At 33.5% G+C, this 19,882-nt stretch overlaps 1 protein-coding gene across 2 annotated transcripts; it reads left to right on the top strand.

The window, feature by feature from the left end:
• The first annotated feature begins 6,187 nt into the window (after positions 1–6,187).
• LOC145015601 (uncharacterized) lies at positions 6,188–9,218 on the top strand. 2 transcript variants are annotated; one of them, XM_078974069.1, is made up of 8 exons: positions 6,188–6,752; positions 7,123–7,270; positions 7,360–7,510; positions 7,614–7,739; positions 7,816–7,896; positions 7,975–8,167; positions 8,298–8,568; positions 8,675–9,218. In XM_078974069.1, exons 1-8 carry the CDS (start codon positions 6,555–6,557, stop codon positions 8,962–8,964), a joined length of 1,458 nt encoding a protein of 485 aa, XP_078830195.1. In that variant the 5' UTR covers positions 6,188–6,554; the 3' UTR covers positions 8,965–9,218. The 2 variants fall into 2 exon arrangements, with proteins under 2 accessions (XP_078830195.1, XP_078830194.1); XM_078974068.1 differs by having other exon boundaries at positions 8,672–9,218.
• Positions 9,219–19,882: the final 10,664 nt, after the last annotated feature.

Genomic DNA, 19,882 nt, shown 5'->3' with positions numbered 1-19,882 from the left:
TTTTTTTGTTCACAAGGCTTAGTCTATGGTTAGGGTTACATGAAAGGGTGTTCGAGAGGTGGAGGCTGAGAATGGAATGAGTTTGGGAGAGTTAAGGAGATTAAATTAGGCTCAAATCATAGAAATAGATTTTAGGCACTGATCTTGTGTGCTGAACGTACTCAATATATGCCTAGTATACTAGGGATTACCTAGTACGCCCAACATATACATTGAGTCCGCTTAACATACGCATCTCAACCCGAAACCGCCCTAGTTTTAAACGATCATAACTTTTTTGTTCCAAATCCGTTTTCGACGATCTTTATATCCACAAAAAGGTATTGAAGAGCTCTACGATATTATCTAAATATCCTGGACTAAAAACTTCTCGAACAAAAATCCATTTTTCATGCAAGAACTTGACCTCTGACTTTTCCCGTTTTATCCTTTGACTCCAAAACACAATTCAAAGGTTTATATCTCATAACCATCATTACCTAATTCCAAAAGGTCTAAACATTGCCTCTTTATGGCCCAAAGCCTTTACATCATCGACTTCCGGCACACGACCCTGAATCACATAATGATCCCAAACAGGGTGTTAGATGTGTACAATCATACCTCACATTTCTCATGAATACCTGAAAAACATTTATATCCAACTAGATAAGCACGAAGCTTAGTGAGTTTCCCAAAATACCATGTACCATAATACATACATACATACATATATATATGCATATAAACAAGACCTGCCCTAAACTGTATAATGGGCCCTGCCCAAACTACCTAATGGTCCCCGCCTAACAAACATAATAGGCCCCATCCAACTACGTGACAAGCGCTGCCCAACATACCAAAACCAGACATAGAGACCGCATCTTAAGTTTTACTGATACATGCATTTAAAAGCTTTACTATCATCTATACTTTACTAACATCTATGTCCTAACATACATGAATATATATTATATAATATATGTTATAGTGAGGTAACTCACCTGAATAATTACTTCGACGATTGATAGATATCCCTTCGGCATAACGGGTAACGTGTCTAATAAATATTAAACTAGAATATTATAGATTATCAGTTCCTATAACAATTTGATAATGAAAGCTAGATCAGTCACTAATCCCAATGAATACCGAGAGTTTTATCAAGTAAGGATCAACCAGGCCGGACAATTGGGAGGTAGGATCATTTCGACATATAGCTTTTCTGAAATCCAATAACCAAGCCATCATGAGCATTCTAGACACCTCTCCCGTTAGTAGATCAATCAACATTATAACTAGAATTACTGATGAATCTTATTTAAACATTCATAAAAGTGACTATGAATATAAATATAAGTTACACTAAACGTGTAACTTATCTTACATAGATCATAGTCTAAACGGGTTTACGCTGATAGAACTTCGATACTGAGCACTTCTACTCAACCGGGCTCTCAGATTCCTCAAGGCCTCACTATAGAAGAATTCCTTAGACACTCAAAAGTAGCTCTAGAGGTCAAATTTAGAGAGATATGTATGAGAAATAGGTGTGAGAAATAAAGAAGCTTGATCCAAAATTTATAGGCTGATTCTCGATGCGCAACGCACACATGGTCGGGAGCGGTTATGTAATTGGTCGGGATGCTGACATAGAATCTTTCGGTGGTGACAGTAGTAGCTTCTGGGTGGTGAGTGTCAGTGTACACCGTGCACTTGGTTTGTACGCACCAGCTTGTGTGCGAATTAACAGTTCTTCAAAAATCCATATCTTCTTCATACGAGCTTCCATTTCGACGTTCTTTATAGCCACACATAGCTATTGATGAGATTTACAACTTTTGTTTAGACTTTGTATGCTAATTCTCGCTTTATTTTTAAAGCTATATTTTTAACAGGTTTATCCTGTTAAAGCCCGTATAAAAATCATAACTCTCATATGAATTTCGTTCTCAGCTGTCTTTATATACATGGAATCGTATGGATGAGATATTCAACTCTTGTTTAGATTGTTTTTCATACATGGAATCGTATGGATGAGATATTCAACTCTTGTTTAGATTGTTTTTCATAACAATTAACGGATTCCTATTTTAGTTTCTGTGTCGTACATTGTTGCGTTGAAACTTCTAAAAATCATAACTTCCCTACACGAAGTCAAATTTAAGCGTTCTTAAAGTGTACGCTATTGATTTTACGACTACTATGACTTTTGTCAAGACTATTTATCCTAAATAGTCCTTTATCAAAAAGTTTTTTTTAACATAACTGGTCCTTTATATTGTAAACTGAAAATTGGAGTGTTACATAAGTGCTGCTTAAAAAAACTGGATTTTACAGATAAGAAGATACTATGCACCTACAAGATCTTCCTGAATTTGAACTGTTTATAGTATGCCTAATTTTTGAATGCATATAGTATAATCACATTTATGATACTTAAAATGTTATATATATTATTATTTATACAGACAAACACCAAATATGTAAGTAAAAATAGAGCCACACCCACCAAAGCCAAACATGAGACTGTGGAGGAAATGAGAGAATGTTAAAACTTAAATTGAAAGCAAATAAAACTCTCAATAAGATTGGAGTGGGCCAAGCTTTGAAAAGACTGTTATTTAGACTTGTGTAGCTTTTTTAGATGTCGATAACTTCACGAACTAGTTACTGTTTTATAATGTTCAATTTTTTTTAACCATAATAATGTTTTAAAGAGTTGTATGTTTTTTATTGCACTCTTCCACATCCACTGTTATACCATTTTCATCGATAGAATATAAAGTGATACACATTGAGATTATACAACGACGTACTATTGATATGATTGCATTACAAATGACTCATGATTTTCACCATGTACGAAGAGAAATTATTAAAATTGGGGATCCCATTATCGCCTTTAGAAGTTGAGGACCGTAGAGAGTTAGCTATTTATAATATATAAATGTTTGTGATTAAAATATCTAAAGATATACACGAGTTTTTATAACTTAATAAAAATAATACAAGAAGCATGTGGGGCAAGTGCAACACTTGAGCGAGTTTAAATGGTCAATACTACAATGAACTTACGCTTTGTTTTGCACGATAATTGAAAATCTAACTTTTAACTTATAAGTCAGCTTATCATTAGGGCTATGTTTGTTAGATTAGATGGAAAACTAGTTTATAGCTCATAAGCTTATTTATGAATTAATAGTGTTTGGTAAAATATAACTTATAAGCTAGATTTCAAATGTAAAAATGACATAAATGGATATATATATATATATATATATATATATATATATATATATATATATGAGAAAATTGAATATACCCTTAAGGGTGTATAAGTTTAGGTACCCAAACTCACCATACTACATCGTTTGGTATCATACATAGACATTGTAATTGTCCAATGTTCTTATAATTCAACTTCTAACTTGAATTATTTCAAAGATTTTTATAAATTTCATATTTATCTTTCTCTTACATAATTGTCATTTTCAACAATAATATATATAGCCTAGTAAGTGTTCGACAAAAAGATGTGATGTAAGAGGAAGATAATAGTGAAAATTTAAAAATATTGTATATAAATCAAGTTAATGATTGAAGTTTAACAATATTATAATGAATATATCAAACAAAACGACGTATTATTATGAGTTTGGGTACCTAAGCTTATATACCCTTAAGGGTATATTCACTTTTCCCTATATATATATATATATATATATATATATGTGTGTGTGTGTGTGTGTGTGTGTGTGTGTCTGTATATATATATATATATATATATATATATATATATATATATATATATATATATATATATATAATTAAAGACATGTATGAAATATTTTCGATAAAACTCCATAAGCTTATGAAAAGATATCTCAAAGTAGTTTATCAATAGCTAGCTTATAAGTTAGTTCATAAGTTAGAATAAGTTACTTTTATGGTTATACCAAACAGTAAATTAAAATAAGTTAACTTATAAGTTAACTTATTTTTGCCAAACAAGGTCTAATCTATCTTAAGTAGCTTATCAAAAAAAGCTATCTTAAGTTAGTTTATAAGCTATGTATACACACATACGTCCTATGTCATCGTGTTGAATATACAAGAGTTGAATTGTTTTACGAATAACCTCAATTGGCGTTTATATATGTACATTCTCTTCATGCATCAAAATCATGGCATAACATAGAATTTAAATGGTCATTATATTGAAACAAATGTTACGAAAAAAATAAGCTCTTGCCTATTTTCGCATGACCAATATTGTTAAGCCAACCACATTAGGCTGATATTAGTTGTTGTAGCTTAGCCAATTTTCTTCAAAATTAGACATGATATAAGATTTGGATGTCTGCCATAACAAACCTTGATTGGTCACATATTTCTAGTCCTAAAAACAATTTAATAAACAAATTTCAACAATAATACTCAAATTATAAATAGGGAAGACATGGCAAAGATAAATGTCTAGGTAATCGGACATATTAGTTATGAAGGCTACTTCTATAATTTCCTAAATACATTGATTCAGCCTCATCGGAACCAAGACCAAGATGTAATACTTTGTGTCATGCAGAAACTGTAGGCTATAACCATGGATTGATGCTTTTCATTCATGATAACTACTATGTGCATTATGCGTAAGTAGTTTCCTTTTAAATAAGCACTACATACAAAGATCAATGGTATCATGCAACTCAGAAATATATAAATATACAAATTATTACACAATCAATCATAACAATATTAATGAAATTATAATAACAAGCAAACAAACAATACATTACAAAATATCTTACCACACATCTTAGAGCAACAAAAAACTCAAAACGGTCCCTCACATCTCTCTAGATGTGGTTAAACTTGTCGGGTTGGTTATTTAAAAATTAATTAAGTAAATGGGTAGATTTACAAAGCTTTCATTATGAACTTGATTTGCTGAACTCATTTTAGATGTTGCAAAAAGACATCTGAATTTTCTCGACTATAATGAAGAAATGATGAAAATAAGGGACATATAGTGCAAATATTTCAGAAATATGTCTGGAATGTACAGTATCAATTTAAATTTACTCGCCACTTGTACTGTTAGATTTTGGAGAACCTTTATGTTAAAGACTCGAATCTCACCAACCACTCCCCAACTCTAGAACGATGATTGCTACTTCAGAATGACGTGTGGCAAAGAAAATAATTAATTTGCAAAATTTAAATTTTAAAATAAAAGTTATTTTTGTTAATTTCCTTGTTTTTAAATGTTACTTTAATCAATATACCTAATATTTATATAACTTATAAATTTATTTTTGATAAACATAATAAAACCTACGTTATATTCCTATATTTAAAATAATATAAATAAAATTATGAATTGTGAAAAGAGTTAGATCAAAATCTATAAATGGAAAAATTATAATATTTTCTTACATGTCAATCACTTATTATATATATATATATATATATATATATATATATATATATATATATATATATATATATATATATATATATATATATATATATATATATAAAAGCTGATTTAAGTCATTTTTATCTCAAAATAATAATACCAAATATATAAATTCATAAACTTATATTTCTAAATTAATTATTTTATTTATTTTGTTATATATCACATTCTTATTTATTTTGCAACATGTTATTTTATGGTTATTTTAAATTAATTTTTCTCATATGTCATTTTATTAAGTTCTATATAATATTTAAATGTAATAATATAAATACATCTAATAATAAATGAATATCAATTTTATTAATAAACTTATCTTCTAATTTCAAAATTTTCTATGTTTATTTATCTAAATCATTTGTTTAAATTTAAAAAAGAAAAAAATCACTTTCATTTTAATAATTTAATATATTTTTTATTTTTTTATAACAAACTTCATAAATATTTATATATATATATATATATATATATATATATATATATATATATATATATTAAATAAATCCATATAATAATGGTTCTTAATTAAATCAATATAAAATAATCTTAAAAAATCAATTACTCTTTTATCTTTATATCTTTATGTGAAATAATTTGTAAAATAGTTCTCAAACTTGGAGATGCGAGAAATCGTAAATTCACAAATTTGAAATCAAGCCGGACGCCAAATACTTTATCAAATCCGACATAATTTATGTTATATTTATAAATTTTACGATTAGGGCCCTTTTCTGATCTCTCTCTCTCGCCTTTTTTTTTGAGAGAGAATCACAAAAATTGGATATTTACTTGTGATATTCATAGATTTAGGGCACAGATATGGCGAATTAGTGTGAGGAGATTGCAAATTTTCCTTACGTATTGATTTAGTTTGTGCAAATTATTGCTCAGGGCCACGAACATGCCAAAAGTCCTAATAATTTGTACTAGGGTCCTGAGATTTAGGGTTTTCTAAAAGAATGTTGAAGCTCTATTGTGATTAAGTATCGACTGTCTTGGTTTCGAGCACATGAACACAAAAAAAATGTATAATACAAGTTTCTAGAGGCTCAATTTGTGTTGTTGTACGGTAGAGGTGAAAGAAGAGGAAGCGATGGACGGGAGGAGGATAACGGCGAGTCCACGTCCGTGCAATGGCCGGAGGGTGGTGGCGAAGAAGCGACCGCGTGGTGGTGTTGATGGGTTTGTGAATAGTGTTAAGAAGCTTCAGAGGAGAGAGATTTGTTCAAAGCGGGATCGTTCTTTTAGTATGTGTGATGCTCAGGAGAGGTTCAGAAATATCCGCTTACAGGTTTTTGTTCATCCTTCTGTTATTTCGCGTTGTTTCAACTTATCTGATTCTTGATTTATATATCAAAAAAACATAGTTCAGTTAGTTACTAAAGAGGATTCATTTGTGTTTTCACACTTTACACAAGATTGATTTTGCACTGCTTTCACACTCGATCGTAAATTTAGGGTTTTCCCCCTCTGTCGTTTGTCTTTTCAAGTTTCCTTTGAAATGCTGTGGTACATAGTTGAATTAGGTACAAAACAGGATTCATTTATATAGAATTATAGTAGTGTTCGAAACTTTTGAGCTTGTTTAATGCTAGTTAAGCTTTCATCAAGAAGCAAATCCTTTCTTTTTAAACTTTCTACCCGATGAATTATCAAATCAGGAGGAGTATGATACCCATGATCCAAAAGGACACTGCTCTATGGTATTACCATTTCTCAAAAAGAGATCAAAAATCGTTGAAATCGTTGCTGCTCGTGATATAGTCTTTGCTCTTGCACAATCTGGAATCTGTGCTGCATTTAGTCGAGGTATCATAAGAAGAAAAAAAATAAACCTTTTCAATCATGTAGTTAAAAAAACAGTATATGACATGATATTTATAATTTATCCCATGCAGAAACTAACCAGAGGATTTGCTTTCTGAATGTGAGTCCTGATGAAGTTATAAGAAGCTTGTTTTACAACAAGAATAACGATTCCCTCATTACAGTTTCAGTCTATGCTTCAGACAGTTTCAGTTCCTTAAAATGTCGAACAACAGGAATCGAGTATGTGAAAACTAGCAACCTATTTGCTCTTTAATTCTTGATATATATATATATATATACCATTGAAGTTTTCTTTATTTATTTTACTATATAATGTTTTCAGATATATACGAAGAGGTAAACCAGATGCTGGTTTTGCTCTTTTTGAATCAGAATCTTTAAAATGGCCTGGATTTGTGGAGTTTGATGATGTCAATGGTAAAGTCCTCACATTCTCAGCACAAGATAGGTAAATTTTTTTAACTCTTATATTTTCCCCACAATCTTGTCATTTCATTTTGCTAACTATAATTCTTTTTTATTAGTATTTACAAGGTGTTTGATTTGAAAAACTACATGATGCTATACTCCATATCAGATAAAAATGTTCAAGAAATCAAAATCAGGTAAGTTTCTTGACATGGGTAATATCAAATATGTATTCTCAATCTTCATTTTTTAAAATTTTTTTCTTCCAAAAACAGCCCTGGAATCATGCTATTGATATTCAACAAAGCAAGTGGTCATGTCCCCCTCAAGATTCTCTCAATTGAAGATGGAACTGTTTTAAAGACTTTCAATCATCTCCTCCATAGAAATAAAAAGGTGGATTTCATCGAACAGTTTAATGAAAAGCTTCTTGTGAAACAAGAGAATGAAAATCTTCAGATTCTTGATGTAAGAATAATCTATTCTTTTTTATTTCCTATATATATATATATATATATATATATATATATATATATATATATATATTTTTTTTTCAAATTACAACAACATGACACAATGGTTATTATTTAATTTATAGGTACGTAATTCTGAGTTAACAGAAGTGAGTAGAACAGAATTCATGACACCATCAGCATTCATCTTTCTGTATGAGAATCAGCTGTTCTTGACATTCAGAAACAGAACAGTTGCTGTTTGGAATTTTCGTGGGGAGCTTGTGACTTCATTTGAAGATCATTTATTATGGCATCCTGATTGCAACACCAACAATATATACATCACAAGTGATCAGGATCTTATTATCTCATATTGTAAAGCTGATTCTGATGATCCTTTAACTGAAGGAAATGGTAAAATAAATTACCATTTCAATTTCTCACATATATTCATTCGTTAATATCTTCAATAATCAACAAATTACAGTTAATATTTTTATGAATATGAATGATGTAGCAGGATCGATCAACATCAGCAATATTCTAACAGGAAAATGTCTTGCAAAAGTGAAGGCAATAAATGGTGGTGGAATCTTGGAAGATTGTATATGCAGTGACAGTGACATGATGATGAAATCTAAGGGTGGGAAAAGGTGCAGGTGCAGCGCAAAGAATCGGGTGGTGGGGCGGAGGATCACAAGCTCGGTTACAGAAGCTTTGGAGGACATAACTGCGCTTTTCTATGATGAAGAGAGGAATGAGATTTATACTGGTAATAGGCTTGGTTTAGTCCATGTTTGGTCTAACTAATTGTTTCCCACTTTATCCATTCAGACGTGTCTCTACTATATATATATATATGGATCAATTATCCATGTTAGAGTCTGGTAGGTAAATGTATCATTAACTTGTTCACATCAGGGGTATTTTTTTTTGTCTTTTTGAGGTGTTTTAATTGTTATTATGTTGGAGAACATGTATACTTTTAATTTCTTGTTGTATGTGTAAGTGTAATTTATCCAAGATGATGTTATTTGATATGAATTGATTTTTTTTAGTGACAACATGACTTTTTGCGATTGCTTTATGCAGAAAAAAGTAAATAATAATAAAAGTTGAGATTATGAAGTTTTCTGTTTGGCCAATAAGACATATTTAGATATTCGAAGTATGCTGGCATTTCTTTAAACGTTATTTGATGTTAATGTTACATTTTGTTCTTGAGCTATACTCATTTTGTTCAAGTTAGCGATGCTCTAATTATCTTCGATAGACCTTACAGAAAAACACGGGTACCATAAGAATCATGATTTATGTTATGGTAAGATGGTGGACAGTGGAAGCTGGCTCTAAATAAGACCTCCAACAAAAAAAAAAAGAATATTTTTAGATGGAAGGTAAGATGGTAGTTTGAAGTTGGTTCCAAATCTTTTTTGAATGACAAATCTAATTTACCTTTTAATTCTCATCTATGTCGTGATTTGAACTTTTTCTTTTTAAAGAGGGAGTACAAACCTGATATCGTTGTGCTAGAAGCCCTTTGTAAGAAAGAAAAAAAAAAAAGATGGTTAGAGGTAAACATACAAGACCTCCGACCAACAAAAAAAAAAAAAAAAAATTTAAAGGAAAAAAAATAGGTATAAACAATAAAGTTAGAAATAAAAATGGTTAGAAGTAAATATACTTGGCGATATCGAGCGGATTGAGAATATGGACAAAATTAAGTTGAAATGGAAGATAAAATTATAATTTTTAATTTTTATTTATTTTGAAAAGAAAAAGAGACAATTGGCCATTAATGGAGTTAAAAAGGAGGGAGATTGGATCAGGAGTTCTACTCAAGTCAAAGTTGTGATTTTTTTTAATCATTTTTAAGAAAATTTTTAACGGTTCACGGCGTATCTATTCAAAATCGAAGCTCAAGGTTAAAGAGCTTAAATTCAACACATGTGACATTATTAGAGGAAGGGTTCTCGGTACAGGAAGTTAGAGAGGCTGTTTGGGTTGTTGCGGTATTAAAGCTTCAGGTCCCGATAGATTTTCCTTCTCGTTTTTTAAGAAGTATGGGTTATTGTGAATGATCATGTCATGGCTTTTGCAGAGTTCGACAGTAAAGACCAATTATCTTTGCGTTGTAATTCTTCGTTTATAACCTTGATTCCTAAGGTTGAGAACCCGATGGTTGTTACATATTACATGTCTATCAGTCTGATAGGATGTAAGTACAAGAATATAGTTAAGGTTCTTGCCAACTGGTTAACTATAGTAGTTGATTTTATAGTTAGCATGGAACAATATACTTTTGTTAAAGGGAAGCATATTTTGGATGGGTAGATGATTGTGAATGAACTGATTCAGTGGTACAAATGAACGAAGGAAGAAAAGACTACTTCCTATGAATATTGATTTCGCTAAAGCTTATGTTGAGGGATTGTGTTCTTAATTGTGGTGGGAGTTGGGATTCATATATTCCTTTAGCAGAGTTCTCCTACAATAACATATATCACTCCAGTATCGACATGCCTCATTCGAATTGCTTTATGAAAGGAAATGTCGGACCCTAATTTGTTGGGGTGAGGTCGGTCGAGAGTTATGAGGAGCACTGAGGTGGTGCTCAAGACTATTGAGCTGAGTCAGCAGGTGCGTGAGAGATTGCAGATTGCGTAGAGTCGACATAGGAGTTATGCGGATCGACGCATGTCTAATCTTGAGTTCCGGATGGGAGACTTTGTGCTTCGGAAGGTTTCACCATGGAAAAGTGTCATTTAATTTCTAAAGTGGTGCAAGCTGGGCCCCATGTTTATTAGACCCTTCAGAATGATCGCTAGGGTGGGCAAACCGGGACCCAGGTCCACAACACTTTCTATTTTTCTCAACTGAGGAAGTGTTTAGCAGATGATTCAATAATGGTGTCTTTGGACGATATTCAGGTGGACAAGCGTCTGAACTATATGGAGAGACTGATCACAATCTTGGATAGAAAGATGAAGGCCTTATGCAACAAGGTGGTGGGTTTGGTGAATGTGCAATGGAAGCATCAAAAGGGTTCAAATGGACATGGGAACCTGGGGAGGAGATGTATGGGCGCTATGCAAAGCTATTTATCGTAGTGGATTTCGAGGACAGAATCTGACTCAATTGGGGTAGAATTGTAACATCCATTTTCTAGGTTAGTATTTTTATCCTTTAATTTGAATTAAGTTCTGGGAGTTAGGATTTTGATTGGTTGCGGTGCGGTAATGGAGGCTATCATGGCGCAGTCACATCATTTAAGTAGCAGCAAGGTTAGGAGCTGGATTGCGGGGCAATGGCGGCTGGGCACAAAACTATAGATCTCAAGCATTGGGCCCTATATAATGGTGCTAACGTTCTATGGTTTCTCTCTGTTGCAACCTCCATATTTAGAAAATGAAACCCTAACCGTAGTGTATTAGAACTTTGAGTATTGTTGCCATTTCTTGTATTAGAGGTATCTTGGAGAAGAAGGTGATCATCCCATTGCTTGTTGAGGTCATTGTTGTTAGATATGATATTCTAAGCATCTTCCAAGCATCCTATAGGTATAAAGTTCATACCTTTACATTGTTTAATTGATTATGCTTTCTTTGTAGTCCTTCCTTGAGCATTTGAGGTTGGTTCTTAGATTTTGAACAACTCCGGGACCATTGGTTGGATCTTGGGTGGTTTCTGGACCTTTTTGGCCGCATAAAGCTTAGAGCTTGATGATCATTTCCCAGCTATGCAATATTTTTGGGTCATTTTGTTCCCTTAGACAATCAGGGTTCTAGATCTAGGTTGTTTGAGGTTAAGAATGGATAAAGGTGGAAAGTTTAACCATGCATGACACTAACTGATCCAGATTTGAGATTTATAGCTATGGATTTGATGATTAAGAGCTTAATGTACAGGGCCGGTCCATATATTTTTCATGCCCCTGGAAAAAAACTTAATAATCCCTTTATATTTATACCGAATCCACAAGCATAAATAATTCAATTTTTTTTATAATAAAAGAGAAATTTATATTAAATAAGAAAAAAGAGACTAGCTGGTAACTATCAATACAAAGTATGAGACAATTAAATTGAAAAGAAGCAGCATAATTGAGAAAGGGACCAAAAGGAACAACAACTAAACAAAATACAAACACACAAAGGGAAAACAATATAGAACCAACTGAAACAATGGAAAACTTAAGAAATTAGGAATCAACAATGAACTCAGTAGTGACATTAGCATCATAGCAACAACAAAACCACAACTTAGGTCTAAAAAATGCAATGTACTCTAGGGGAGAACACCCAATGCAACGAAGTGTGCATTAGAATTCCAACAATATCAATGATGTCTTATAGACCTCTAATTCAACTTCAACTTTAGACTAGCATTGAATCATAAACAACATAACTTAAACAAAAAATAAACACATAAACAACACAAACATGAACAACCAAACAACTATGAAATTGTGTAATAATTATTGAAGTGTATCTAAATTGACTTCTATGAAAAAAATCAAACAAACTACCCCACTCTTATTAACAATTCAACAATTCCATATTCACAAACTTATCCAAACTAACCAACCATAAAAATAACATAGTGAACCTATAATAGAAACCTAAATGCTTGAATCTCTACTTCAGTTCTCGGCCAAAGTTCTCAAACCTCTGTGCCTAGTCCCTAGTCCTCATTCATCACCCGATCGAGCCCGCCCCTCGGTATGAAAGATCAAAAATAGAAGCATAATTCTTAAAAACCCTAGTCCTCTCAGTGTCAAAGAAATTAAAATCTAGGAAACAATCATAAATTAATTGTGCGTTTTATAAACTAAAAAACTAACGAGTCAGAAAAACATTAAAGGTTGTCTCATAGTTCTCCCAGTCTCCTCGTCTTCTTCATTGAGCATGCATTTTTTTAGCCAGTCGAGAATAACATTGCCTTTTCTTTCACCTGGTTGCCTTTTAGAGTTTATCCTTACCAGCTGGAGTTTTTTATGGATCAAATTTTTGGCAAAAATAAGGCAATTCCTATGAGATATGATCAAAATATGATGCCACATGATTGTTGCTTCCTTGGGCAGTGGTCCAGGTCGCCCTGCCCTTGGGCCGACCTTGTTAATGTACTAATATGTCTAGAACATTGACCACAACACGGTGGGTTGTAGGTCGTAGTGTGGGTCGCGAGATCCAACCACGACACTGTTTTGTCATGCCACAATGATCGATAAAGGTTGACCGTTGACTTTTGACAAATTTGACTTTTGGTCTAACTTGGAGGTTTTGAGCTTTAGCCTGAGGTGTAAGCTTAGGTTGTTTTAGGTGATTCATGTAGCTGTTGTTACAAGGCTTAGAGAGTGTGATATCAAACTTTTGATTAAGGAGAGTCTTCTTAGTATACTATGTAGGGAACCAGGTGTCAATGTATGCATGTTGTTGGTATGCTTGATTGTCTTCGTGACTCATACTTGTATGATGACATGCTTATTGGACTTGATTGTTTGATTGCAACATAACTGTTAGGCTAGGCCTGCTATCTTGTATGGTATGGGTATTTTGGGGAACTCACTAAGCTTTGTGATTAAGGTTTCAAGTTTTAAATGTTTTTGGTTGTTTTGGTAACAAAGGGAAGAGTACGGCCTGATTGTATTGCATCCACTGGGGAATTCAACATTATTTGAATTTTGTGTTTATTACTTTGATATTTGGTTTTTAGAATTTTAAAATCTCACTTTGGTTATCTGTTTATCTTGGAATGAATTTAGAATGGTTTTATTATATTAAAAAAGGAAAAATATATTCTATATTTTGAGACGTTACAAGTTGGTATTAGAGCCTTGGTATGATGGATCCAGGATTGCACTTGGTGCATCTGAACTCAAACTGAGGACTGAAAGAATCATTTTACAAGAATATTTTCTAAAAAGCTTTCTATAAAAAAGATATGATGCGTACAATCTGCCAGTGATCAAGTAAGTATTTCCCAAAATACTCATACATGTTTGTTGTGTTAGAATGCTAAACTATGTTATGCATGCTAGTATTAGGTTAAGGATCTGTTCATGATTGCATGTTATAATGCATGTTAAGAGAGATGTCTTTTGATGCCTAATAAGTTTGTTTTCTATGTGCCAGTTAGGGTTTATGCTACCGATTATATGTTATCAGATTAATGCTTTAGGGTGGTACATGATTAAGATTAGATAGCCTTAGAAATTTTGGCTCAACATTATTGCTTGTTCTTGTTTGATGAAGACCTTATTGTAGATACATCGATTCGATCGTCCATTTTTATCTTGGTTATGTATGACCTGCATTCACAAGGTGATTTTTTGACATGAGCGGAGACCTTCTCAACATGTAAGTAGGGGGGGGGGGGGAATCCAAGGATGCCTAAGCAGTATCTTAGTGTATGTGTACACTACTATGATAGGGTTTCTGATAGTGAATGTAAGAGGAAACGCTTTAGGAGCTCTGGGATGATTCTTGGGGCATCTACGTATATGTGTGGAAGGTAGTATGGGCTCGTACTACCGGATGAAAATGATTGATACTTGAATCAGGGAGAGTCATAGGGATTTTGAGGAGTTTTGTAGCGAGTGAATAGTATGGTATGACACTATGTACATGTTTTGACCTTTCTTTTTTGTTTTCAGAATGATGATGAATCGTCCGGGAGGCAATACTGGTTCCAGTTCAGGCTCTAGGTATGAATCAAGTGATGCTAAGTTGAGCGACTTTATTGTTGTAGAGGTTTCGAGGGTCATTCTGGAGGATCTTCTTGGTATGTTTGGCACAATCAATGAGGACTTCGTAGCAATGATGGATGAATGTTTGCGGACATTGTGGGCTAAGTTGGAAGCTGGTCAGCGTAGGACTTGTGAGATCACTTTCTATGAGTTCCGTGCTTGTTGGGCTTTAGAGTTTTTCAAGAAGAAGGAGCCCATTGTGATTATGTGATGGATCATATACATTGAGAGTGTTTTTCTGCCGAGTTTTTTTTTTCCGAATGGGGTAGATGATAGGTTCGCTGCGTGTCTCATGCGTGACAAAGTTAAAGACTGGTGGGGCGACGTGGGCCGAGCTCTTGGACTGGAGGATCTTCCTGGTATGTTTGGCACAATCATTGAGGATTTGGTAGAGATGATGGATGAACGCTTGCAGACATTGCGGGCTAACTGGCAGTTGGTCAGCCTAGGACTTGTGAGATCACTTTTCGTGAGATTCGTGCTTGTTGGGCTCCTGAGTTTTTCAGGAAGAAGGAGCCCATTGTTAGTATGTGATGGATCACAGACATTGAGAGCACTTTTTGATGAGTTTTTTCTCGAATGGGGTAGAGGATAGGTTTGTTGCGTGTCTCATACGTGACGGTGTTAAAGACTGGTGGGCGAGGTGGGCTGAGATCTTGGACCGGAGGCTATTGAGACTATGAATCAGGTGGCTTACATCACCGAGTTTAGGGTTGAGTACATACCTTCTATGTAGGTGCAACAGTTAGCCCGAGAGTTCTAGTCTCTCGAGCTGACCTTAGAGATGGTGGTAGAGATGACCGTCAAGTTTAGGGAGAGGGCACTGCTTGTTCAATAGTATGTTGTAGATGAGAGGATGAAGATGATGAGGTATCATGACATGTGGAGGACTGTCATTAGGGAATTGTTAGTGTTATGAGTTGTACGAAAATTGAGCAGTTGATTGATATGGACCGGGAACAAGAGATTGAGTTACAACTGTAACGCTTGTGTTTCCTTCTAGATTAGTCATAATCTGTAATCACCTTGGTCAACTATTGTAATCTTTTTATGAATGAATAAGAAAGGATTATTCATATATTTATGTGATTATGTGTTTTATATGATATTTTATGCAAATTATATAACCATTTAATAATAAAATAATCTTAACCTAGTTGTATTATATGTAATAAGGATTCCAGAGATATAAAGAATGTTCGAATCCAACATAGAACAAATAAGTTATGCTTCTTCGAAATTTCACGATTAAACTGGCACGACTATGTGTATCGTAAAAAGTGAAATTTTGATAATGCTATTTTTAGCCTAAGTAGTCTAAGTGAAAGTCGTAGTAGTCATTAAATCGAGAGCATGTATATAGAGGACATCCAAATCTGAGTTCGTTAGAGGTAGTTATGATTTGTTGAAGTTTTACACACAATTCAGTACTGCAGTGTACAACACAGAAACCGAAATAGAAACAGGTCTATTGTTAGTAAAAACAATCTAAACGAGAGTTGGAGATATCATCCATACCTATCCGTCGATATAAAGACAGTCGAGAACGAATATCGTATGAGAGAGTTATGATTTTTACACGGACTTTAACAGTCTAAGCCTGTAAAATATATAATTTAAAAAATAAAATAAAAATTAACCGAAGAAGTCTAAACAAAAGTTGTTGATCTCGTAAATAGCTACGTATGGTTATAAAACCCGTTGAAAACGGAACTCGTATGGAAAAGATATGAACTTTTTAAGAAACCAGGAAAATTTGCGCGCAGTCGCACGCATTGACCAGGGGCGTGACGCGCAACTAAAAAACCGCACACTAAGCGACACGTGGCACCAATGGTTGATTGACATGTCATCACCTCCAACCACATATGCGACGCCAAGGGAACACATTGCGTGGCGCGCACTTGGTTTTTAGCTATATACACACACAAATTTTCCTGCATTTTCTTCACACCACTTCTCCAATTCTCTCTTACCTCATAGCTTTTTTCCCTTTTCTCTCTAGTTCCTGGTTACTTTAGCGAAACCGTGCAGTGTCATATATTCGGAGAATAAAAGCTCTTGGGTCAGAGTTTTGCCCGTATAATTCCCGATTTTCGTTAGATTACTCTGTAAGTCAAGCTTCACTTATTTATTTTTTGTGTAACTTTTAGTTATAGTCATAGTCGTTATTGTGGACCTATAATTAAGATTTATCAGTGATTCCAAGTCATTATACTAATTAATCTACTTATGAGAGTGATGTCTAGGTTGGATTTAGTGAGTTGTTTAAATTGAGATTTCAAAAAAGTATACTCTATATACTAAACAGACTCTACCTTTGATATGATCCTACCTTGTTATTCCTTATTTGATAGATTTTGATGTAGACATTGGGATTATTGAGGAATCTATACTATCACTAAATATTCACTAGGATTATGAAACTAGACTAAGACTTAGTGCTTTATACATTTAGGTTTTTGAGTAGTGTTAGGCGAAGCACTGCCTTAACATCGAGTCACCTACCTTTGTCAGGTGAGTGCGTAGTTATTTTCAAGAGAATAACTTAATAAAAGTAATTACAAAATGCTAATTGTATTACTTATACTTTGTGCTACTTGTATAACTGTAATAGTATTGCTTATTAGAAATCAGAATGACCTTTATATATAGTTTGAGTTAGATACAAACTTATAAAAGGTACTTAATTCTAAATAAATTGAATATTGGTTAGGTCTCATTCTGAGGGTAGAGTATGAGATCAGAGCATAGTGTAGCGATCCTCTTCTTTCTTGGATGGCCAAAAATGGTGGGTCCAGATCAGATACCTGAGAAGTATGTCTGGGTCATCGACCATAGTAGATGACAACACTTGACTATTCTAGGCGGTCTAGTTAATTACGTTGCTAGTCTGGACTTATAAACCACAAACATAGATAAAATATTTATCAATAACTTTGAATAAGGGTTGCCTTTATATGACTTAAACTAGCCATGGACTCCCTTGACTGTGTAGTCAACCATATACTCAGATAATCATTGTCTTATGATTTGTGAGAATCATTTGGGCTGGGTATAATGTCTTAAGAATATGTATGTCGGATTTTATATATCTATATTATCTGTAAATGATGGTTTGGTAGGAATGATATTATGAATATTTATCATTAAATTATTATGGACTTGAAAACCCTATGCATCTCACCAGGTTTCCCAAACCTGAACCACTCATTTTATGTGCATCACATGTAGTGAATGTAAGACTGCTGAAGCTTAGTTAGGATACCGACTGTAATAATGAGATGTGTCTGCTATAGTATTTCAGGACCTTTTATATATTTACGATGTAATGTATATTTCTATATGAATGATGACATCCTCATAATTTTAATATAATGAAATAACTTTTGTTATCTCTAAATATTCTATTTAACTGGGAGTTTCTGCAAATCAATATCTCAAGCGTAAAGAAAAAGTTTTAATCGGGTTCTGAAAAATAGGGGATGTCACAAGAGCTTTAGAAGAAGGGGAAACAACCACATGTTTAGAGTTTGGCTATTCTAGCCAAGAAGTTTAAGACTTCTAGTACACGTTCTGAGGGCCAGAAGGGTCGAGGTCGATGTGGAAAGTGTGGTAGATCACATGAGGGAGCTTGTTGAGCATCTGGGTAAGGTTGTTTTAAGTGCAGCCTGACGGGACACTTTGGCGGGGACTACAAGCAGGGGGCATTGATATGTTTTCCTTGTAATCAGATTGGTCACAAGCAGGCCAATTATCTGAGTTTGTCTGGTAGAGCGGTGAGGCTACCCGTTCCGGTCACCTTGAGGATTATTGATGGCCATTAAGGCAAGGCGGAGGTCTAAGTGGTGAGCAGTCAAGCTTTCCAGCTGACAGTAGAGGAGGCTAAAGCAGCGCCAGATGCTGTTATCGATACGTGTTTTCTGCTTTACTTTATGGTAATTTCCTTATATATATATATATATATATATATATATATATATATATATATATATATATATATATATATATATATATATGCTTATTATTGTTATGGTTATGATTAGGGATGTTCTTATTCAATGACATGTCTTATATTGTACTGTTTGATTCGGGGGCTATTCGATTATTTGTATCCCTTGCGTTCAACAAGAATTGTGATGTCGCACTGGTGGCGTTGGATCACTCTTTGGTAGTAGAGATTGTTGATGACCGTATCGTGTGTACATCAAGGATTTATTTTATATATATATATATATATATATATATATATATATATATATATATATATATATATATATACACATACATATATATAGTATGTGTGTGTATGTTTTGTGTAGCCGAGAATTTGGGCATAGTAACACTAGGTACTAAGCTTTATCCAAAGATAGCTATAATAACGAGTTTCAGCGTTTCCTGGGAACTGCCCAGTAGGGATGAAAGTGGGTCCAAACCCAGACCCGATGGACCCGGACCCGGAAAACCCGGAACCGTTTAACGATATTTTTAAGAACCGGAAACCGGACCGGTATATAGGAACCGGGTCCGGTTCGGTTCCGGGTAAAGTGGGTCTAGAACCGAAAAACCTGGAAATAGGAAAGTGGGTAAAGTAGAACCGGGTCAAATGGGTTTAGAACCGGAAAACCCGTATTTTTTTTTATTACCCATAATCTTTCAACCGTTATAAAAAAATGAACAAACAAAAAATTACATTTAAATTATTAGGTTATTGACGACATTGATTTATTTAAAAATAAATAAATAAATAGATATAACAATATTGGTTTAAAAAAAATTGACATTTAGATCATATCATAGTTACCTTAGGTAACTTACCTACGTGCCTTATTAAACAATCTCAAGATAGTATAATATTATTGACGACAAATCGTATAATATGATTATGTATAATTTAATTGTACCATATAGCCAAATCGTATAATATGATTATGTATAATTTAATTTTCATAGTACCTAATGTCAGTGGTTTATTGATGC

The sequence above is a fragment of the Lactuca saligna genome, chromosome 9 (genome assembly GCF_052625555.1).
Source record: "Lactuca saligna cultivar CGN05327 chromosome 9, ASM5262555v1, whole genome shotgun sequence".
Lineage (NCBI taxonomy): Eukaryota > Viridiplantae > Streptophyta > Magnoliopsida > Asterales > Asteraceae > Lactuca > Lactuca saligna.
Note: the sequence above shows the minus strand (reverse complement) of the source record. Positions and strands in the feature narration are given on the sequence as shown.

Bases quoted from the DNA above. Each gene is read 5' to 3' on its own strand.
- LOC145015601 (XM_078974068.1), top strand. From the start codon at position 6,555: ATGGACGGGAGGAGGATAACGGCGAGTCCACGTCCGTGCAATGGCCGG. The intron at 7,511-7,613 runs GTATGTGAAAAC...TAATGTTTTCAG, and splicing joins TGTCGAACAACAGGAATCGA to ATATATACGAAGAGGTAAAC. The intron at 8,569-8,671 runs GTAAAATAAATT...TGAATGATGTAG, and splicing joins TCCTTTAACTGAAGGAAATG to CAGGATCGATCAACATCAGC.